The sequence below is a fragment of the Rhineura floridana genome, chromosome 17, assembly GCF_030035675.1.
Source record: "Rhineura floridana isolate rRhiFlo1 chromosome 17, rRhiFlo1.hap2, whole genome shotgun sequence".
NCBI lineage: Eukaryota > Metazoa > Chordata > Lepidosauria > Squamata > Rhineuridae > Rhineura > Rhineura floridana.
The window spans coordinates 2563095-2586487 of record NC_084496.1 but is presented as its reverse complement, the minus strand read 5'-3'; the positions used below and the strand labels follow the sequence as shown (position 1 = coordinate 2586487).

Here is a 23393-nt window from a genome sequence, read left to right as displayed (position 1 = left end):
GTGTTCAGTGATACATCTTTGCATTTGAGGACCTTTTCTAGTTCTCTCATAGCTGCCCTCCCCAGTCCTAGCCTTCTTCTGATTTCTTGACTATTGTCTCCATTTTGGTTAATGACTCTGCCAAGGTATTGATAATCCTTGACAAGTTCGATGTCCTCATTGTCAACTTTAAAGTTACATAAATCTTCTGTGGTCATTACTTTAGTCTTCTCACTATTCACATCCCTAGCCGGCCCTAACGCTGAGGATCCGCTGGGCCTTCCTGTCAAGTCTCCTGAGGTAAACCAAGGATGACCGCACAACATGTCATCTGGTTGTGAAACCTTTCTTTTTTAAATAAATAAACCCAGAAACCACAGGGTGTGGCTGGCACTTGACAGGTGTCCTATCATTTCCAATAAAGTTATTAGAAGCAAAGGGGATCCCGCCCTGCCTCTCTTAGTGAAAAGTCGGCAGCTTGGAGCTTCGTGCTTTCTTGCTAGGCACGAAGAGGAGACAGCAGTGGTAAGTACTACGCTCAGTGGGAGAACATCTGCCTTGCATGCAGAAGATCCCAGGGTCAGTGTCCAGTGGCATCTCCGGGTGGGACTGGGGGAGACCCCTGAATGAAATCCTGGAGAGCTGCTGCCAGTCAGTGTAAACAGTACTGAGCTAGATGGTCTATTTTTCTACCATTGGTCTGGCTCAATATAAGGCAGCTTGCTATGCTCCTGTGTAGAGACACTTCCTTTCTTTGTTGCTATGTGCATCATTTCTCTCCCCTTCACTAGGTAGATGGGCGAGTTTCCTTGTTTGGAGGGAGGCAAGCTCTTTCCAATTTCTCCATCCATCTCTCATCTAAATTGGTGGTTGTTGGCAGGCCCTGCCTATTTTTAACTCATGAAGACTCATTTAAAGTGATATCTAAATAGCAAAGATTACTACTATTATTGTTTAAAGCCCTGGTGTTTTTTGCATGGGGAATCAGGATGTGGTTTTGTGTGTGAAGCGCTCTGTTGTCGTTTGAATGAAGAGGGGTACAGAAATATTTTAAATAAATCAGTTCTTCAAGAGAAGCAAAAGTGTTGTGAGTTCTGTAAATTAGACACCGTTTTGGAGACCTTTGTGTTTGCAAGCCCCGGTTCTCTCAAGCCTGTGACTTGGGGTGGGAGAGAAAATTGATAGTTTGTAGTTCAAGCTGAATCTATCAAATTTGCACTTTCCAAAGCAATTTGAGAACTGAAACACAGGCATCCTTCAAAATTTGCATCTATCCAGATTTTGTGATGCAGTTCTCCAACCCAAGAATGTTTACAAAAATGTATCTATTCGGGGAAAGAGTGCATAAACGTGAATATAGGAGTGAAGAAATTGCTTGCAAAAATGTGCTCATTAGTCAAAACTGCATACAATGTGTTTATTAGGAGAAATTCACCCTAAAATACTGAAGAATTTTCATGAGGATTAAAAAAAAAACCATCACAAATTGCCACAGAACTAAATTTAGAGAACTGAAACTCGAGAAATCCTTTAGAGAGATCCTTTCATCCTTATCTGTGACTGATGCATTGCTTGTGGGTTATATCCAACTAAGACGGCCATTAATTTCAATCGGTTTTCTCCAAACAGGTCTAATATCAAACTCAACCCTATGTCTGTAATGAATTTCCTGCTGTTTTAGTGATCAGGGAAACTTGAAAGGGATTATAACCAACAATGAAATAGGTTTCATTTGTTTGTTTATTTTATTTTCTAGAGTGAGCAGATTTCACCATGTGGAGAGACCCATTCAGAATAATGTTACAACAATCAAGACTATTTGGCTGCATTTTTATGGTTGGTGAGTACAGTTATGCATATGGATGCATATATATATATATATAAATACACACACACACACATACTGTTGTGCCCTCAAATAATTACAGGTGGGAGGGAACCCAATTTTTTATTAGGAAGACAGTGAATAGGGAGGGGAGGCCTATATCTACACTCCCTCTTAGCAATCAGTATGGATATTCTCTGCTTCATGTATGTGGCTAGAAGTGTTAGGGGAAAAAGTCTCTTCTCTCTACCCTTTTCTTTTACTTTTAGACTTTTCCCAAAGGCTCCCAGCTGCAGGTGGTGGTGGGGGAGATCTCTGTTCCAGTCGTGGGGGAGAAGGAGAGAAGAGATCGCCTTTCCCTCCCTGTCCATTAGTTAGTTCACCCACACCTGTAATTATTTTTGGACAAATCAAGCTACCTAGCTACATACTATGTTTAAGCAAACATCTAGTTGGATCCTTATTATAGTTTTTATATATATAGAGAGAGATTCATGTCTGGGCATTAGCCAGGGTATAATTAGACAAAAAATAGAGCAGATGATAGGAGGACATGTTGTTTATATTCTGTGTTATTAATTGTAAACCCACAACATTTTTATGGACAGAAAAAGAAACACACCTCTTCATGCCCCAATTTTCATACCAAGGATGGCTCACTGATCATCACCTGCCCTGATCCTATTACTTTGCTGAAAGGTCTGCTCCACCATGTGTGTGCTGTATAAATCTACTGTGCAATAAATCGCAATCTTCCACCAGATTTAAGGCCAGGGGGGTGCTTGTCCTGCTGTTAAAGATGCACTAGAGAAGCACAGCAAACCTATCATTGGTCATGAGAACTTCAAAAGACGCCACCTCGGGCTCTACTGGGAGGAAGGGTGGGATGTAAATCTAATAAATAAATAAATAAATAACGTTAAAAGATACCTTCATTGCCTCAGTGTGGAAAAAAAAGCCAAGCATGATGACTTCATGTTCATGCACTGACACTAAAGATTGTGAATCCCCTCCTCCCTCCAAGATTTAACTTATGTGGAGCTCCCAGTATTTGAAATTGGCTTATATTCAGCTCAGTATTGTCTGCACTGACTGGGAACAGCTCTCCAGGATTTCAGGTAGGGATGAGGGGGGATTCAATTCAGTTTGCATTTAAAGATGAACCTACCTAATTCACACTTTCCAAAACAATACGCAAAAGAAAACACAGCCTTCCTTTGAAATTCACACTTTTCCAGATTTTGCAATGCAATTCTCCAGCCACCGTATACAAAAATGCTGTTGCTAAAGGAAAAGGAATGCATATAAATGCATTATCTAACAATGCATTGCAGAAAAGTGTGTATTAGGTGGAAATCATATACAAATGTATGTATTAGGAAAAATTCTCACTAAAATGCTGATTTTTTTTAAAAAAATCCACAAATGGATGTGAAAATGTGGAGAACTTCAGATTGGGAAATCAAGAAACTGAAAGTGACAGACCGATCCATACCAATTTCGGGTAGAAGACATTTCCAGCCCTTGCTGCACAAGCTGGAAGTTGAACCTGGGACTTCGGGTGCTCTACAACTGAGCGATGGTCCTTCCCTAACTTCTAGAGACCTGGGGAGGGAGTGAATCCTGAAGGATGACAAGTTTAGCATTCCCCAAATGCCAGAGAGAGAGATCAAATTAAGATCAGGAACTTACCAGGCTCAGATACCAAAAGAAGGAACTGCCCTAGATAGATAGGGACAGCTGAAGGAGATGCAATTGTCGTTTAAACTTGCGAATCAATAGGAACAGTTTTCCCCCCATTAATTCCCCAATCTCCTTACAGCTATAAGGGCCCAAGTTTAAAGCAACGTTGCATCAGGGCAGCCTGCAAAGAAACGTAAAGATCTGAAAGAATTCTGTAGCTCTCAAAAGCGTCACAGCTCAAAGGGAGATTATGAAGGGGAAAAAACATCCTGATGCCACCAAAGCATAAATGAGCAAGTTTGAGAAGCAGATCTGAACAAGCAGCAGCTTGCATTTGACTGCCATGAGAGGGGGGAGCTCTATTAAGGCGCCTGGATTGTGCACAAACAGAAAAACACCCCAAGGAGGTCAATAAAAAGATAGTGGCGTTTCCAAGACAGACTTCATGTGTTCGGTTAAAAAATAAAACCCCTTGAATCATAAGCAGGGTGCTCCAGCCATTCCCTGCCTGACCTTTTTAATGGTTCTTAATTTCTAAAAGGAAAAAGGTGCAAAAGGCAAAGATTTTCAGCTTTTCAGCATTTTGCTGCCTGAGGCAAAATACACAATCCCATCCCATTCCATGCACAGAGGACCACTGGGCTGGCAACTCTACTGATGGGCAGGGGTGCAGTCATCCAGGGTCGCAGGGGATCACAGACCTATTACTTTTTTGGGAGCAGGGTCCCAGCCAGGTCCGTATGTATCGGCTAAACAGCATGACAATGGAGCATGTTACCACTGAGGAAAGTCCTTGTCCTTTGGTGCTGATTGGAGTCAATCAGAGTGAAAGGAGATGAGTCAGCCACTGAAAAGACTCTTCTCAGTAACTAAGACGCAGCCTCCTCTTTCATGCTGATTGGTTCCTACGGGTGTCTGTTGTAGTGAAGTGTGGGCTCACATGATGACAGGGAGAGCAAGGGAGATGAGGGAAGGGGGGAAAGGGGGCATGACTATCTTGAAAGGACCCTGCACTTCTGAATTGTCCACTACACTACAGGTACGTATCTGAGGCAGCAGGCAACTTTTAGGGACCCGGGAGTGGCCTTGTGACAGCATAGGGGAGTGGCTGGACCTCGGGAGGAATAGCCAGAGTCTACTACTGATGCCACTGTTGAACATCTGCTGCCCGAGGTGGTTGACTCACTCTGCTCACTGGTAGGGCCGGCCCTTCCAAGTGTAGGCCCATCCGCTAGCATCTCACATCTGAGCATACCACTGACTGCCATGTTCTCAGATCGTGCCAAGCAGAACAAATTGAAGCTTTCATTCACTCATTCATTCATTTTTCCTGCTGAAGCGAAACAAACAAAAAAATTGGCAGAGGACATTCCACGTGCCCAGATTTGCCGAGGCAAGCTGTGTTACATCTTTTGGATGCAAATATTTCACCCTCACCTCTGAAATCTTATTTGTCTTTCAGGTTGGGCAATGGTCACCACTGCCAGAGCTGAGGTGACGCTTCCGGTAAGTAATTGCTGTGCTTCTACACACATGTTGCGTACCTGACACCATCTTCCACTTCTATGGAGGAGCGTAGCTGAGTGGAACAGTGTCTGTTTGTTGCATTTATATCCCACCTTTCCTCCAAGGGGGTCAAGGTGCCATACATGCTTCTCCACCTCCTTGTTTTATCTTCACAACAACCCTGTGAGGTAAGCTAGGCTGAGAGAGAGCGACTGGCCTAAGGTCGCTCAGTGAGCTTCATAGCTGAGCAGGGATTTGAACCCCGGTCTCCCAAGTCCTGGTCTGACACTCTAACCACTAAACAACACTGACTCATCTGCTTTGCATGCCAAACATCCCAGGGAGAAAATCTGTCTGAAACCCTGAAGAGCCACTGCCAATCAGTGTAGACAATATGAAGCTAGATGGACCAGTGGTCTGCCTTGCTATGAGGCAACTCCATTTGTTCCTACGGAGTTCATTGAGGCTTTGCATAAAATCACCACCACCACCACAAAAAAAAAGGAAGCCAGACCATTATTATAATCCAAGCTCTGTGCCAATAGATAACCAAGAATAACCAATCAATATAATTACAGTTTAAAAAAACAACAAAAAGTCATTTGATACACCTCTCCATCTCCCCCCCCAGCCAAGCCAAAGCACTCAGGGAGTGGGTGGAGCAGAGTCAGTGAGGGGGGTGTCCCAGGAAGGGTCTTGGGGAGAGTCCCAAGGGCCAGACATTTCCCATCTCTGCAGTAATGCAAAAGAAAGGCTTGTGCAGATGAGGCAATGGTTTGTAAAGAAGTCGATTGTCTGTCCAAACAAGCTTAGAATCTATTATGGGTTCAGAAAATCAAGGTGGAGGGCAGGGGTGTGGTCGTCCAGGGTCCCAGGGGGCCTTAGACCCCTGACATTTTTGGGAGCAGGGTCCCAGGGGTCCTTAGACCCCTGACATTTTTGGGAGCAGGGTCCCAGCAGGGTCCCAATGTCTCCAGCATCCTACAAGCCAATCAGCATGAAAGGGGAGTGTGTGAGCTGCTGAGAAGGGTCTTCTAACTTGCTTCCTTGTCATTTCCTGATTATTGGAAACAATCAGAGCGAAATGAGTTCCTATTCATTCTTACTTCAAAGCCAAGTTGTGGAGAGGGAGATTTCTGTAACTGCAGAAGAGACAGTGAATCTTGAGGATAGCATCCCATCGACATCATCAAGCAGTTTGGTAGCAGCAGGAAATAAACGTGTAGGCGTAGTCATTCAAGCAATATCTCTGACAGTGGGAAGGGACAGTCAAATGGTGACAGTGACAGGGAAGCAGAGAGCAGCTTATAAACCTAGAGAGGGGGGGAAGTTGGGTTCAGTTTGCATTTAAAGGTAAACCTTTGTAATTTGCATTTTACTGAAACAATAGGTGAGCTGAAACCCTGCCATGCTTTGAAAGTTCAGCCTTCTCTGAATTTTGCAGTGCAGTTGTCAAGCCAAATAATGTGTATAAAAATGCGTATACTAAGGGCACTCATGTGCATCAAGGCACGTATGAGTGAAAATAGTATAAAAATGCATTATATTAGGCATACTTGCACACAAAATGTGCCTGTTAAAATGCCAACAAATTTTCATGAAGATTAAAAAAAGCAACACCTAATTGCTGTGGAAACGTGGAGAACTGATTGGAAAGTGAGAAACTGAGAGAGTGACAGATTTGCCCATCTCTCCTCCGATCCCAGCTTTGCTCATTCTTTTCCCGCCACCAGGTTACTGGATTGCCAGTTGGCAACTGTGAAGCCGTCTCTCAGGAAATCCCGAAGTGCCTGGGGCAGGGGGCAGGGGGACTCTCCGTGGAGCAGATTGAGAAGTGCATTCCCAGCAGTGGCCTGCCTGCCTGCCTGCCTGCCTTGAGTGAAGTTCAGGGCTGGAGCCCTGAACAGGCTGAAGCCATTCTGAACAAACTTTTTAGTTCCGGATACCAGGTAAGAAATGCATCGCCCCCTTGCATATGAAATGAGATACAGCCAAGCAGGGACCTCTGGAAGGAGTGGGAGCTAGAAAGAGCTCACCTGAGAGATTTGGAGTAGGGGACAGGTGACAAATGGAACAAGGAACCTCTGCCTGAAGTTGCTGTTGTTGCAAATACACCCCGCGGAATCCACTAGTAGTTGCCCCCTTGCAAATCTTGCCCCATGCTGAAGGGCCGTAGCTCAGTGGCAGGGCAGTCTGAGGTCCCAGGTTCAAGCCCAGGCACCTCCAGGTAGGACAGGGAATGTCCCCTGCCTCAAACCCTGGAGGAGCCACTGACACTCAGTGGAGACCCAAGAACATCAGCAGAGCCTGCCTGCTGGATCAGGCCAAAGGGGGCCCATCTAGTCCAGCCTCCTGTTCTCACAGTGGCCAACCAGATGCCCCACAAGCAGGACCTGAGCGCAAGAGCACTCTCCCTTCCTGCATCTGTCAGCAAAAACAGCCCTGAGCTGGTCTCTTTCAGGAGCATGCAGCTTCTTAGGTTCTCAATTGCTTCTGTGACTGACAGCAGGTCAGAAGGGCCTCCAAGACTGGGGAGTGAGATTGGTAAGAAACAGCTCGTAGGTCCACTTAGCACCTGGTGCAATGTGGCTCTGGAGAGAGCCACTGTGCCTCCTGTCTCCAAGTCACCGGTTGGGCCTGCTAGGTGAAGTTGTCTCTTGGATGCCCCCCTCGCCTCTACAGCTGAGAATTTCCTATCAACAGATTGTGGACGGCAAGAGCCTTGCAGCGCTTGGGAGCCTGGTGATAGGACTGAGCCCCACTAGCCTGCAGTCAATACCTGCCCAGGTGATCTTGGATGCTGTTAAGGTCCCAGGCTTTGCCAAACAGCTGAGGAATGCACCACCGGCTCTGAAAGCTGCATTTGTGGAAAAGGTGAGGCCTTCTTCTATTAACTCAAAATCGCCCTTAATGAGCAAATGTCACATTTAGATGGCTGTTGTTTATTTAAAGCCTTTTTGTCCTGATCTTCAGCCAAAACAAGCTTCCCAGAGCAGCTTACAAATGTCAGCGATAACATGTCCCTGCCCTCAGGCCTACCATCTAAAAGTCACAACAGATTTTAATGTTTTGAATGTTCTGAGTTGTCACATGTTTGTCACGGCTCTGGTGTCATCAGAGAAACAAGCCACAAAAGTATTGCTCTCCAAATACGGATAATCTTATTTTACCCAACCTGCTAGTACTTGAGAAGCCAAGAGACGTTTCAGAGAACAAGGCCTATGTGTATACTTCTGGTTCAATTAACATCGGGTAAGATAATTCGGCAGAGGGTGTCAGGAAAGACCACCAAACAAACCTGCTGGAACTGTTCTCACAGCCAGAGAGAAATGCCATGGACAACCTCCCTGTTACACAAGGAGGACCTGTTGGAGAAAGGGCCGTGATAGTAGCAGATCACCTGCAAAAAATCCCAGGTTCAATCCCTGGCCAGACCTGTAGCTGGGAGCAGGGGGAACTGGGGGTCCAGCCCCTCTAAAACCTTTCTCTCCTTCCCCCCATTTTTCCTCAAAAATGAATTTATTATGGAAAAAATGCTGCCCTCTACTTTTTTTGGTGCCCCCTCCAAACTTTTAGGTTGGCTGGGGGCCTGTCCCTGGGCATCTCCAGGTAGGGCTGGGAGAGACTCTTTGAGTGCTGCCTGCTGCCATCCATTGTGGACAATACTGAGCTAGATTGACCCAATGACAGTATAATATTCCTGAGTTCTGTACAGGAATTAAAAACCCAGCTTTCTCATCCTAATTTTATTATGCATATATATATATTATCCCACCATTCCTCCAAGGAGTTGAGGCCTCATGCACCCCCCCCATTTTATTCTCGAGACAACCCTGTGAGGTACGCTAGGTGGAAAAATTGAGTTATAGCCAACTAACTTTTACTCAGCATTGATCTAAGTTACTGCTGCTGAAATTGTAAGTGGGAGCTACTGTGGACCTCACGTATCCTTGTCACAAATGTCATATATATAACTTAAGAAAGCAAGCCTTCTCAGGTCCCTGTCTCCCCACCTTTTTCTTCTACTGACTACCCAATTTTCCAGTTCAACTTATATACAAGATTTCTGCCCTTCCAACCTTTTTTGTCAATCAGTTCCTGTTTCTCCTTCATTGCCAGGTTCCTAGGCAAAACCTCCTCATGTGCACAACCTCCTGAGCAAAACATAAACTTTTGACTCTCCTGTGAACTTTTGATCCTCCTGTGCAGGAGAGCCTGTGAAGCAAAAACCAACCATTTTACAACAAATAAACAGAACACAAAACGGTGGAACAGGTGTGTTCCTTCACACCTCCTTCCATTTTCCATCACTGTTGCTGCCGCTTAAAGACCTGTAAATGAGGGCAGGCAAGGGAAAGGTCAAATTCCATGTTTTTCTATCAGCAATCATCTTCCATATGATGCCTCCTGTGTTTGCCATGACTTGTAAGTGCTTTGTGCAATCAATGACAATTTTTTCAGCCATCTTGAAATGAAAGGTGGGATATATCTAATATCATCTCATCATAGTATATGCTGTAGTATTCTGTTTTGAAAGACGACAGTCTTGATCTTGCCTACCAATTCCCAAAAACAGGAGGAAGAAAGTCATCTCTGCACTCAGCTTAATAGAGAATTGCACAGTGTTTACCAAATCTTGCATCCTTTATCGCATAGCTTATTTTTTATTTTTGCAGAGTGCATCACGCAGTTCCCATGTGCCAACAGCACAGCTGGCATCTCTTGTGAAAAAACTCCAACGCTCCAGGCAGAAACGTAATACAGGTATGCAACGCATTGCTTGTGGTAGAGCTGGAGTTAATTCACACAAACAGCAGATCACATGATAAAGGGGATATATAGGAACCCAAGAAGGTGCCTTATTCTGAGTCAGATCATTGGTCCACCTATCTCAGTATTATCTACTTTGATTGTCAGTGGCTCTCCAGGGTTTGATGTGCATACCATGGACTGTGAAAAAGGCAAATAATTGGGTGTTAGAACAAATTAAACCAGAACTGTCACTAGAAGCTAAAATGATGAAACTGAGATTATCATACTTTGGACACATAATGAGAAGACCTGATTCACTAGAAAAGACAATAATGCTGGGGAAAACAGAAGGGAGTAGAAAAAGAGGAAGGCCAAACAAGAGATGGATTGATTCCATAAAGGAAGCCACAGACCTGAACTTACAAGATCTGAACAGGGTGGTTCATGACAGATGCTCTTGGAGGTCACCATTCATAGGGTCGCCATAAGTCGTAATTGACTTGAAGGCACATAACAACAAACCTGGAGACACCAGGGATTGAACCTGGAGCCTTCTGCATGCAAGGCAGATGCTCTACCAGAGAGTTATTTTCCCAGACTGTACCACTTCAGTTTGCAGTGAGGGGACTGGAAGTGGCATACCTGAAGGCATCTGCATATTAACAGAAAGTCCTTGCTGGGGATGGGGGGGATTCAATTCAGTTTGCATTTAAAGGTGAATCTACCTAATTCATCTAATTCACACTTTAATACATGAACTGAATCAGAGCTATCCTTCACAATTCCCACTTCCCCAAATTTTGCAGTGCAGCTCTCCAGCCAATAATATGTAAAAATGCATATACTAGGGTAAAGTAGGCATAAATATGCACATATTATTGAAAAATAACATACAGAAATGCATTATATTAGGGAACATTGCTTTGTAAAAAATGTGTATAGTAGAAGAAATTCACACTAAAATGCTGATGAATATTCATGAAGACTTTTTTAAAAATCCCAAGCTGAATTAGAGAACTGAATTTAAGATTAGAAAAATGAGGAACTAAGATAAACAGGCTGGGCAGATCCATCTCTCTCTGTTCCTTGCACACTGAAAACTAGATATAAGACAAAACATTTCTAGCCTCGCCTTCTCCAGATAATGGCATGCTGGTTTTCTGTGTGCAATCATCCTTCACTGTCTGAAGGGAAACCTGGACTGGGCTGGTTTCAGAGCGCAAGGGTCATATTCTTACCGTGGGATCTGCCATTTGTATAGACCTGCCCTTAGTCTCTTACCTGAATCCAGGGCATGGCCCAGTTGGTGGAAAATGCTGAGGAAATAGCCAAGGAGGGGAGGGAGAAGGATGAATGTTGTATTATTCAAAACAGAGAAACTGCAGAATAAATTAGGTAGAATAAGAGAAATGATGTACACTTGTGTAATTTGTATAATTACTGCAGGTTGTAGAATTCATCCTTTCTCAAAGTATTTTAGGCTGTATTAAGTCCTATTCAGGGTAGACCCACTGAAATTAAGGAACCTAAGGATCATATTCAACTAGTCACTACTCACGTTAGTCATGTCTATTAATTGCAGTGGGTCTTCTCTTAGTAGATGCCACCCTTTATATATATATATATGGGTTCCTAGTCCTACTCAAAGTAGACCCATTGAAATGACTAACCTACATTCATTAATTTCAAAGGGTTTACTCTGAGTAGGACTAGTTTTGGATGCAACCACAGTCCATTACATGTGTCCTGGTTCAGAGGCATTATGCTTCTGAATTACCACTAGCTGAGGTGCAACGGTGGGAGAGGTCCATTGCCCTCCTGCCCTGCTTGTGGACTTCCTTGTGGTCACTGTGGGACACACAGGGTGTGGGAATAGATCGACAGTCCTTTGATCTGATCCAGCAGGGCTCTTCTGATATGTTTGCTTTCACAGTGCCCTGTGGGGTTTGAAGGTTCTTTAACCCGGGTTAACTCTTGCCTTAACAGGATGCCCCCCTGATAAGATCATAACAAAGGAGGTCCTCGAAAACACGCTGATGCCTCTTGAGTACACTGACAACGAGTTGCGCCTGTGCTTAAGCCCCTCAATGGTGGCGGACAATCTCCATAATTTCTCAGACTATCCTTTCACTTTGGAGCAATTGGCAGTTCTTAAGGAAAAGCTGGATGAGGTAATCCATGTTTTCATTTTCGTTGTTTGCTCAGAGAGATGTGGAAACAAGGATTAATCCCAGCTCTTGAGAGTGTGGAGTAAGGAGAATGGCCCAAGGAGATCAATAGATTGGGGCCCTGTGTACATGTGCTCTCTCCCTCTCTGTTTGGAGGCTGTTCCTGCCCCACCAACCTCAGTCTGCCTGCAGAAAGCTCCCCATCTGTCTGCCTTCTTACTAGGGATGTCAGAAGGCACCAGTATTCCATTCTGCCCTATATTCCTCACATGCAGCACTTTTTCCATTCCGCTGCAGTTTTGTCTTCTGCCAAATGCGATGCTATTTGTCTCTCTCTGTCCATTGTAGCAAACTTACGTAACGTACGTAGCTTATGAAATTAAATCATGTAAATTATGTTGTTACGTTATGCCATCGCATTCATTTCAATGCAAAAGAAAAACAATGCAAATGAGGATGGACATAATCAATTAGGTATCGTTTCTGGACTGAAAGTAACAACAATAGTGGATACCGATCAGATTCACTGGATTGATTTCCATTCCAGGCATGGGACGAATAAGCAAACATTGTCAATTTCAGCTCCTGTTTCCATTTTCATCTGAATTCTCTGACATTCCTGCTTCTTAGTTACAACGAGTCAGGGGAGAGAAATTCGATTCAGTTTGCATTTAAAGGCAAATCTATCAAATTGGCACTTTCAAAAACAATATGAGATCTGGAACACAGCCATTCTTCAAAATGTGTACTTACCCAAATTTTGCGTTTCCAATTCTCCAAGCAGCAGTGTTTACAAAAATCCATCTTTTAGGGGGGAATGGGCACAAAAATGAATGAACTAGTGAAAATAATGTACAAACATGCATTGTATTAGGAGAAATTGCTTGCACAAAAATGTGTGTGCTAGGCAAAACACCGTACAAAAACGTTGGTGGGAGACATTTGTGCTAACAGGCTTAAGAACATTCACAAATGGCTACAGAAATGTAGAGAACTGAATTGAAGATTGGGAAAAATGCAGGGGGCATCTCTGCCTGCTATTGGCTCTAGTTTTCTCCTATTGTTTGTCTCTGCCTTGCACACTACCAGTCCTCATGGGCACCAGCTGCGACTACGCTCTCTCTCCTGAAAGATTTGTGCTCTGAGAAAGTGATGGGAGACTCCAGAGTTGCATTCACAAACACTCAAGTTTCTATTTGGTAATTCCTACAGGGTTATCCAGATGGATATCCTGATTCGATCGTCCGTAACCTGGGAAGCATGCTTGAGATAATGACTCCCGAGGAGGTTAAGAAATGGAGATTCAACTCAGCAGAGACCCTTGCCGCTTTGCTGGACAGCTCACCTGATGACAAAATGGCAAGCTCAGCCTAAGGTTTTTTTTAAACTTAACTGTTTCCTTCCCCTTATTTTCCAGTCCAGAAGTTTATTATGATTTTATTAATTATTTCTTTCCTGTATGAGTCGCTTCCTATGAAGCATTTCAGACCAATTTCACCACACAGTTGTATATATAGATATAAAGCCATTGCATGTGTAAAAGCAATGAAAAATCACAAATATATAAATATAGATATTTGTTATATATATACAGTTACGTACCGGGATAAAAATCTCCACTTAGCCGGCTTGTTGAAAGTTTATATAGAGGAAGGATGTGTGCTGTTATTCTTGTCACATTTTGGTGTCTTGGGTGCTGAACCGCAATCAGGTGCTGAACACATGAACCGCAATCTGGAAGTTTCACAAAGAAGTCACAAGACTTGTTCAGTTTGCCAAAATCCACTGGAAATCAGAGGAGCACCTGCCTCTGCCTCTGCCACGTCATCCAGCCTAATATTGCCTGACTGGCAAGCAGCCCTCCAGGGTTTCAGCCCTACCTAGAGACGTCGCTGGGGATTGAACCCGGGACCTTTTGCTTGGAAAGCAGGTGCTCTTCCACTGAGCTACAGCCTTCCCCCAAAGATACTGGGCTGTCTTTGTCATGACCATGAAATGCATCCTGAGTTAATGGCCACAGCCCTGTGCAGCTCCCTCCTTAAGTTACACCACCTACACAAAGTCTTTGCAACATTCCCAAAGGTTGAGCAAGCTTTGGCAGGTCTCTCCAATAGGGGTGTTCCATAACTGGGGCAGGGAGTGTGTGCTGAGAATGTTTCTTTATCTGCCTCTGCTTTTTGGATATGTATGGAATGGTTCACTAAGCCATGCTAGTTCACTAAGCCATGCTTTAGCTATGCTCCTCTAAAGCATTTACACTTCGGGAGATATCATGCTTGCAGACCACTCTAATTTGGGCTTGAAATTATTTATTTTAGGCCAGTGCACTTATTCAGCAATATGCCAGCTCTGGAGGCCAGTTTGATGCCACTGCTCTGAATGCACTTGGGGCAGGATACATCTGTCTCCTGACCCAAGGACAGCTCAACATGATCAAGGAGGATGCCATCAAGTGAGTATGCTAGCAGAAACGAAGCTGTTAATTTCTTTGACAAGATTTAAAAAAATTAGTTGACCTCTGAATATTTTTATGGCAGTCCAGTAAGGGTGCTTTTTTTTTTTTTTAGTGTTTGTTTGGTGGTCCTGTTGTATACAGCCATGAAATAGGGGCTTTTTTTTACCCACTGTGTTGATTTATGTCAATCCCAGCCCTTCCCAAACTTTAGGTCTCCAGATGTTTATTTATTTATTTATTTATTGCACTTGTATACCGCCCCATAGCCGAAGCTCTCTGGGCGGTTTACAGCAATCAAAAACATTAAAACAAATATACAATTTAAAACACATATTTTAAACACAATTTAAAACACAATTTTAAAATTTAAAACAATATAAAAACAATTTAAAACACATGCTAAAATGCCTGGACTACAACTCCCATCAGCCTCAGCCAGCGTGGCCAAAAGTCAGGAATGATGGGAATTGCAGTCCAGCAGCATCTGAAAGGCCTCAGATGCCCCACACCTGGTTTAAGGGCAATGGTCTGAAGGCATGTGATGCAACCATTTTGCAAAAGCTAAGCAGATTGGTACTGGATGAGAGGTTGCCTTTCAAATCTCTCATGTATCTTTCCTTGAATTTCAAAGAAGGCAGGATATAAATTAAATCATTGTTACTCTTTTGACCCTCTTCATCTCTTAGCAAGAAGGGAGGGCCATCATTCTACTTATCAAATGTGGACTCAGTGCTTTGAATAAAATCTCTCACATATATACATACACTCATACCACAAAAATAGTGAGCACAGCATAATCATATCACGACATAGGGTTGCATCCAACTAAGCCCTTCTCAGAGTAGACCCATTGAAATTCATGGACCTGAGTTAGTTATTCCATTAATTTTGATGGGTCTACTCTAAATAAAATAGCACTGGATGCAACCCTAATTATTCATGTCGTGCTTTTCAAGTGTTCAGATTGCTTCATGTTCATTTTTTCAGCTATACTTAAAACAGTCCTATAAGGTAGGCCCACATTATTATTTGCATATTTCAGGAGTGTGGGTTGAGAATGTGAAAATAGCTGATTGACTAGGGATGAGGGTGGAATTTGATTCAGTTCACATTTAAAGATGAACTTACCTAATTCATGCATTCTAAAATAATCCATGAAACAAACACACGCATCCTTCAAAATTCTCACTTCCCTGAATTTTGCAATGCAGTTCTGCAGCCACGTAATGGGTATAAAAATGCACATATATGAGTAAAGTGTGCATATAAATGCATATATTAGTGAAAATAACATTATATTGGGAGGGATCGCTTGGCAAAATTTGTATATTAGGCAAAACGGAATGCAACAATGTGTATATTAAGAGGAATTCACACTAAAATGTTTGTGAATTTTCATGAGGCCTTTTTTTAAAAAGTCACAGTCTGAGCTACTCCAAATTAAATTATGAAAATTAAAATTTCACAGTATCGAATTTGTGGATCTGAATGTCACAATTTTATCCAATATCAAATTGTTGCAAAAATTTCATTTCGACTTAAGTCATTAATTGTGCCATCAATCCGGGCCCATCTTTACAAGAATCTGCCATCTTGCTTTAATGAGCGAGAACAGTTAGCAACATTGCCTCTTCACTTTTCTCTTGGTTTTAAAAATAAAGTTACAACAGCACCTCTTAATTTAACAACTCTCATGCTAAAGCAGTGGAAGATTGATAACAGAGCTCACATGCAAAGTACTGTATATGCAAAGTGATTCCCTGGAACAGAATTTAGTTATTTCTTAAAGGTCAGTTAAGGCCAACGGATCAGGCTGGCTAGAACAGCTTTATTTATTTGTTTGTTTAAAAGCTTTTATATAGTGCGTAATGTTTCAAAAATCTCTAAGCCATGTACACTCTGAAAAACAAACAAGGTATAATTAAAACTGTTCACAACAATTTGTTATTCAGATCGTTGCATTCCAAAGAAAAGCACCAATCAGCTCACAAATTATTATTAGTAGTAGTGGTTGTAGCATTTTAATTTATTACCTGCCCTTCACCGTAAGAATCCCAGGGTGGGTTACAAAAGCTTAAAATACATCATTAAAACAATTCAAAACTTAAAATCTCAACATCACAAAAAAGAGGGTAGGTCCCAAAAATATACATCTTGGGTGTCAAGTGCCACAGTATAGAGATATTTATTTATTAATTTATTTGATTGACCAATTGATTGATTGATTCATATCCCGGCCTTCCTCTCAGCAGGAGACATGTCTTCCTCATTCACTGAAATCTGTACAGTGAAGTCGCCAGGCACACCTCTGTGGGAAGGGAGTTCCACCACATAGGGGCTGCCACAGAGATTGCCCTCTCCGGGGCCATCCCCCATCCAAACTTCTGAGGGCCACAGAATTACCAAAGGGACCCCCCTCTGTTGACCTTGGCACTTGAGAGACTCTGTAGGGAAGGAGGTGGTCTTTTCAGATATTTGAAACCTACTTCATTTAGGGCTTTCAACCTTAACATGAGCATCTTGTATTGGGCCTGGAGATGAGCTGGCAACTGGTTTTGCTTTGATCTGGTGAGCTCAGGTGACATGGACCACCTCACTATTAACAAGACTATTCCAGGAAGCAATAAGCAAAGCTGAGAGATGGGTGGGAGGGTTGGGAGACTCGCCTGTCTCTTTTGTTCTCCTTCTCCTTTGGTTTTGTTTTTCCAGGCTGGCCAAACCTCCCAAACTTGACGAGTGTCCCCAGTCTATCAAGGATAGCCTGTATGCCAAAGTCAAGAGGGCTTACTCTGACCAACACAATCAGTTCCCGGAATATTATAACTCCATCAAGCCATACCTGGGTAAGCAACAACATTATATGGGGAAATGCTCTTGCGGTCCAGGCCTCGGATTGCAGTTTGTTGGTAGAGGCTGATCCATTATGGCAAAGGGGGCACTGCCCCACTTATCTCACTCTGCCCTCCTGACTTACTCACGACCAGTGCAGAGGATGGCCCTTTCTCCTCCTTCGCCTCTGTGTTGCCCCTCAGAGAGGAGGATGGGGACAAAGGTAGAATTCATTGGCTCTGGCGCCACCTACTGTCGGGCTCCCTGCCTTCCGCCCCACCAGTCCCAACAGGCACCAGCCACCACTGGAAAGCAATTTCCTTATAACCGCATCTAAAAAAATAGCAAGGGCCTTTCCGGGGAATGCCATTCCTTTTCTCATTAATTGATTGCCAACGGTTGGGGAAAAAAATGTGTGAAGATTTTTCGGCACAGTGCTAGTGTCTGCTTGGGTGAGATCCCTCTTTTTCTTCTTACGTACTGGAGCACGCACACCATCCAGGCTTTGTTTAATTTTTTTTAAAAAAGGAAGAAGGGGTATATCATATTTTCTCCTCCAGCAGAACTGTCCTTTTCACGACCCCATTCTCCCTCACCCACCACCCATCAGATCTGGCCTAAGACATTTTGCTGCCTAAGGCAAAAGAAAATGCGGTGACCCCCATCCTCCAGTGCACCTGGGCCAGTGGGGGGCACAAAGGGACCACAGTCTGCTTGCTGTATGACAGCTTCCTATCTCAAATCCTCACCTCTCAGAGTCCACCTCCACACCAGACATTGATTCCATTATTATTCCACTTTAAACAGTCATGGCTTCCCCCCAAAGAATCCTGGGAACTGTAGTTTGTGAAGGGTGTTGAGAGCCCTATTCCCCTCATAGAGCTACAATTCTCAGAGTTCCCTGGAAGGAGGGATTGATTGTTAAACCACTTTGGGAATTGTAGCACTTTGAGGAGAATAGGGGGATTTTCTAACAGCTGTCAGAACTCTTCACAAACTACACTTCCCAGGATTCTTTGGGGGAAGCCATGACTGTTTAAATTGGAATAATAATGGAATCAATGTATGGTGTGAATGTGGCCGGATTCTGCAGCCTAAGGCAGTTGCCTCACTCTGCCTAATAGTAGGGCCGGCCCTGAGCACCACTATTATGTGTGGATTGGATAGAACTTTATTTCCTATTTGCAGGATGGTCGGAGAAAATTAAAATACTTTTGTATTTTGCTGTGCATTAGTCATCTGGAAAAGCCCCATTACCGAAAGAAACTGTGAAGAGTGGGGGGAGGGCTTTCCCATGTCAAGGACTGAAATGATCAGGGAAATTTATCCTAAACATACAGAGAAGACCTTAAGAGGAGCTGTTTTACCCTGAAAGGTTGGTAAAGTATAACAACCACATTTTCTTCATTTTTTTCTTTCTCCAGGAGGTGCTCCTGGTGAGGATTTGAGGGCTCTTCGCAAAAATAATGTCAATATGGACATTGACACTTTCATGGGCTTGTGGAAAGGCGCTGTGATGGTGAGTAGGGGCTGAGGGTGACCTTCAGAGAGACCATGTATATGCTGTTCATAAAAACACATATATTTGTGAAAATAACATAAAAGATATTATGAAAACTGCATAATTGCATACAAAATGTGTATATTAGGAGAAATTTGTACTAAAAGGCTGGTGAATTTACATGAGAACTTCAAAAAAATTGCAAACTGATCGAGAAATGTGGAGAAATGGGCTTAAGAGTAGAAAGATGAGAAATGGTAAGAATCTTAAATTGACATATTTGCCCATCCCTGTCTGTCTGCTGGTGTACCAGATGAAGACGACGGAAATCACAGTGATTGTACTGTGAGTAGACATGTGAAGGCCCGGGGTGGGGGGGACAGAAAAATTAGGGGGAAATGTGGGGGTTCAATTTTTCTGGATTTTTTGCGGGGGGATTTCCCCCCCCCATATTGTGTGTTTTTCTGGGTCTTCAAATTTCTAACCGTGAGAAGAGCTGTTAGCAAGATCTCACCTAAAGCAACATGCAAAGCACATTTGGAAGTTCCTCTTAGTGAACGAAAGAGCCAAAATAGCGTCAATAAAAAGCTAGAGAAAATCTGTGCAGTGGGCATTTCTATATACTTTGGGCAACTGAGACACATGGCTCTGATATTGATCCACAGTGGGATCTTTTGAGCACCAACAAGGCGATTGCCCATAACATCTCCCTTTCACTCATTCCACAGGAACTAACACCCACTGATGTCAAACTCTTGCTGGGAAAGAATCTAGGGGACCTGAAGGCTCACCAGTCTGACCCTTTTATAAGAGACTGGATCATCAGTCAGAAGCAGTCTGAGCTGGACACTCTGGGCCTTGGGCTCACAGGGGGACGACCTGAAGGATACATTGTCCTGCCTAGAGATCCAAAAACCAGTAAGAAATGAGCCACATTTTCTGTGGTGTAGGAGGTAGATGATCAATAATAATAATAATAATAATAATAATAGTAATAGTAATAATAATAATAATAATAAAGCGCTTGGGAAACAGGATGTGAGAATGATTAAAATGTCTCCATGTGTGGTTTTTTTAGATATATATATGCATTCTGCCCTTCCTATAAGGAGTTCAGGCAAAGTACATTTTCCTCCTCCTCATTTTACTTTCACAACAACCCTGTAAGGTAGATTAGACTGAGAAATAGTGACTAGCCCAAGATTGCCATACAATCATAGCATTAGATGGGATCTCGAAAGTCATCCAACCCTTCCCATCTGGCAGGAAACTCACCGCCAAAATATTTCTGCTAGGCGGCCATCCAGGCTCTACTTAAAAGCCTTTAACAAAGGAGAGTCTACCACCTCCCATGACAGTCTGTTCCATTGTCAAAGAGTTTACGCTATCAGGAAATTCTTCCTGTTTAGCCAAAATGCCCTTTTCTGGGCTGAACTGTGTATTAGTGGTCTCTGTGCCTCCAAGGAGTTTAAACCTGAAGGCTGGGAGAGGGGGGGGCGTTCACAATCGAAACCGAGGTTGGAAGCAGAGAGGACAGAAAGGAAAGCCATCAGAGAATTGTTTCCCAAACCTTCCCCACCTGGAAATGGCTGACGGTCTTGGCGGCCCCCTTAATTATTTTTCTGCCTGTCGTAGCATTGCGATGCACTGTGCTAGGTACCATATGATGGTCATTTTTACGGCTTCTTTTATTGTGTAGAAATAAATTGTATAGGACTCAAATTGTAGTACAATATAAGAAAGAAGAGAAGCAGTAAAAACACAGGCCAAAGTTAATATGACTGTTGACCGCCGACACGCCACGGCCCACTGTTGGTCCACGGACCACAGTCTGGGGACGCAGTTAATAGAGGGAGAGGCGGAAGTGCATGTATCTGCAAATCAATGGTTTCTTGCATGTGCTGGACTTTAGATTTATGTTCTTTCTTGTTTCTCCAGACACATCAAGAGCTCCCCGTGCCATCATTGCCCATCTCCTGCATGTCTTCCCTGCATGCCTTCTGATTCTGTCGCTGAATTCTATCCTTTCATGAAACTCTCCTGCTCTAAACAAACAGAAGACAGGGAGTGTTGTGATGATGACCAAGCTCTTTTTGCTGCAATTTTCTATGAACTCTCAAATTTGCCTGTGATGGGAAGACGCAGAAATGCCCTTGGGGAAGTGGACGAGGAGATTTTTTTAAAAAAAAACCTTCTGCCAACCATGTGTGGGATGCTTAGTTTGAAAGGCAAAAGTGTAGTTAAGCATGTGCAGAGTGCCTTTGCTACTGAGGGTGTGAGGAGAGGGAGCATAACTCAGAATGGGACCATGTGCCATCTGTGCAGAATGTCCCGGAAGGCTAACTGAGCATGCACAGCATGCCTTTGTTTTTTTCCCACTGAGAAAAGGGCCATAGTTCAGTGGCAGAGCACCTGCTTTGCAGGCAGAAGGTCCCAGGTTCAATCCCTGACATCTCCCTGTAGGGCTAGGAGAGAACCCCTGCCTGAAACCCTGCAGAGCTGCTGCCAGTCAGTGCAGACAACAGTGCACCAAATGGACTAGTCCTTCCTCTGCCATTGGAAAACCCGGAAAGGGGTGGGGGTTCAATCTGCAGCCATTGGGATTTTGTGCAACATAGTGTTGCATACTTCTCAGTTTGTCTGAGCTCTATAGGAATTCTGGGAGCAGCTTTAGAGGGCTAATTTCCTTGCGAGGAGAGATAGCAGCGACCCCTTGCATTGACATTGGAATGGGCGAATTTGTCAGTTTCACTTTCTCCTCGTTTTCCCAATCTTCGGATCATCTCTGCATCATTTTCTGATTTTTTTAAGCCTTCTTGCAAATTCATCTGCACACATTTTTCTCCCAGCGTACACATTTTTGCACACCATCTCGCCTCATATAATGCATTTTGGTTTGCTCGTCCACCGATATATGCATTTGGGTGCACATTTTCCCCTAATATACACATTCTCGTACACATTTTTTGTTTTGTTTAGAGGACTACTTTGCCAAATTCAGAGGAACACAAATTTCAAAGCATCGCTGCGTTTTGGTTCATGGATTCTTGTGTGTAGGGTGAATGTGTGCCTCCACATGCCAATCATACTGAATCCACACACCCCCATGACATCAGTTGATTAACACAAAGACAGATAGAGGGAGTGAGGAACAGGAAGGCAGAGCTACACTAAAGCAGAATCAACACACACGCACCCAAACAAGAGACCATTATTTTCCTCAAGGCTGTTCCTTCCCAGTTAGCTCCAATACTCTGAAGTCTGCTTTTCTTGCAAAAACTTTTTTTTTTCGGGCCTCCTTGCCCCTTTGCAGGAGATTATTAACCTGCACGCTGGGTTGTAGAAACATCAGCTGACCGTCAACGTCCATTAAGCAGCAACTACCGAGAGCCATTAAGCAAGATTAAACTTAAAAGAGAAATGGCCAATTCTCCCCTGTCCATAATAGACCGATAAAGCTATAGGGATGCCCACACAATCTTCATAGCATGATTGTGGACACACAGAATGTATGCAGCACAGCCTTATGGTCAGCTGCCGAGAAGCATCTTTGCCACAGCAGTCCTCCAGAAACCTCGCCAGAAGGCCAACTGATGGAGAGGACAGGGGAATGTTGCTGTGAAAATCACCTTGGAACACAGAGAAGTTCTGTCCCTGACTGCTGGAGTGAAACCTTCGGCTGGACCAAGTGGAAGGTGCCGGTCTGCTGACTGTGCCCCTCAGGTATGCATCTGCTAGCTAAAGAGGTGAGACGGATCTGAAGACTTTGCAAACTCCTGGACAAGCGCCACCAGCTGATTCTAGCCCTGTGAACAGAGGAGGCTGCTCTTGAGGTCTGGGCATCTGCTTGCTTCATAAATTATTTGTTGATAGGACCACAACCCAAAGACAGGTGGGTTGGAAAACAGTGTTAGAAGAGCATAGAAGAACAAAATAAAAAATGCTGGGGCAAGCTAAGAACACCCAGTGCTTTATATAACCTGATCTTTTGACTCAGTGGCTTGTATATATTGTACCAAATAAACACCTGGTCATCCTCTCTATTGTGGCTGTTGTGTCTTTGGCGTTCCTGGTGTAATGCACAAATATCTTCTAAAACAGGAGTGGGGAACCTCAGGTCCAAGGGCCAAATCCATCTCTCCATGCCGCTTTGTATGGCCCTCAGGACTCCCCCGGGCAGTTTTTGCCTCTCGCCCCCTACTCTCTGTGGCCACCTCCAGACTGGTGATTTATTGCAGGTGTATTGTCCAACATGTTCTTGACCCCATAATAGTGCATTAGTGGTGGATTTCTTCTGCTTTACTTTGTTCTGTAATGGTCCCTCAACACCAACACATGATCGCTGTCCATCAGACAGCTCTATAGCTCAACAAAAGCGGGTGAAAAGCTAGAACATTTGTGGTATAAAAGGTTATAGGACATTCACTGGCTGGAAATGAAGCAGTAAGCCCACCCCAAAAACTTTTGCAGGCGCAAACGGTATTCAAAGTGGAATTGCATGTGACTGCCCTGATAGCATCATGAGCACAACCCACTGTGACTGCCCAATAAAAAGGGATGCCTGGAAGATTGCCCTTGGGATGGGGAGCCTGTGGCCCTCTGGATGTTGCTGAAACACACTGCATAGGATTTGGCCTAGGAAGCGTTTATTAACAGAGTGTTTGTATACTGTATATGTCTGTTATTTTATTGTAA

At 43.6% G+C, this 23393-nt stretch overlaps 1 protein-coding gene and 1 long non-coding RNA gene across 3 annotated transcripts; one reads left to right on the top strand and one right to left on the bottom strand.

Annotated features, from left to right (window-relative positions):
- The first annotated feature begins 215 nt into the window (after positions 1 to 215).
- Positions 216 to 22722, top strand: MSLN (mesothelin). Of its 2 annotated transcripts, none has more exons than XM_061600035.1 (13): positions 216 to 279; positions 1736 to 1819; positions 4950 to 4993; positions 6727 to 6942; positions 7697 to 7867; positions 9670 to 9757; positions 11732 to 11916; positions 13126 to 13272; positions 14232 to 14365; positions 17078 to 17211; positions 18622 to 18716; positions 19427 to 19616; positions 20637 to 22722. In XM_061600035.1, the coding sequence occupies exons 2-13, from the start codon at positions 1753 to 1755 to the stop codon at positions 20729 to 20731; spliced, it is 1566 nt and encodes a 521-aa protein (XP_061456019.1). In that variant the 5' UTR covers positions 216 to 279; positions 1736 to 1752; the 3' UTR covers positions 20732 to 22722. The 2 variants fall into 2 exon arrangements, with proteins under 2 accessions (XP_061456019.1, XP_061456018.1); XM_061600034.1 differs by lacking the exon at positions 216 to 279 and adding an exon at positions 460 to 504.
- Positions 7488 to 13902, bottom strand: LOC133371959 (uncharacterized). The gene is made up of 4 exons (XR_009759432.1): positions 13516 to 13902; positions 12667 to 12717; positions 11027 to 11061; positions 7488 to 9943 (listed from the first exon to the last, which is right to left on the bottom strand). It is a non-coding gene; the product is annotated as an uncharacterized LOC133371959 (long non-coding RNA).
- Positions 22723 to 23393: the final 671 nt, after the last annotated feature.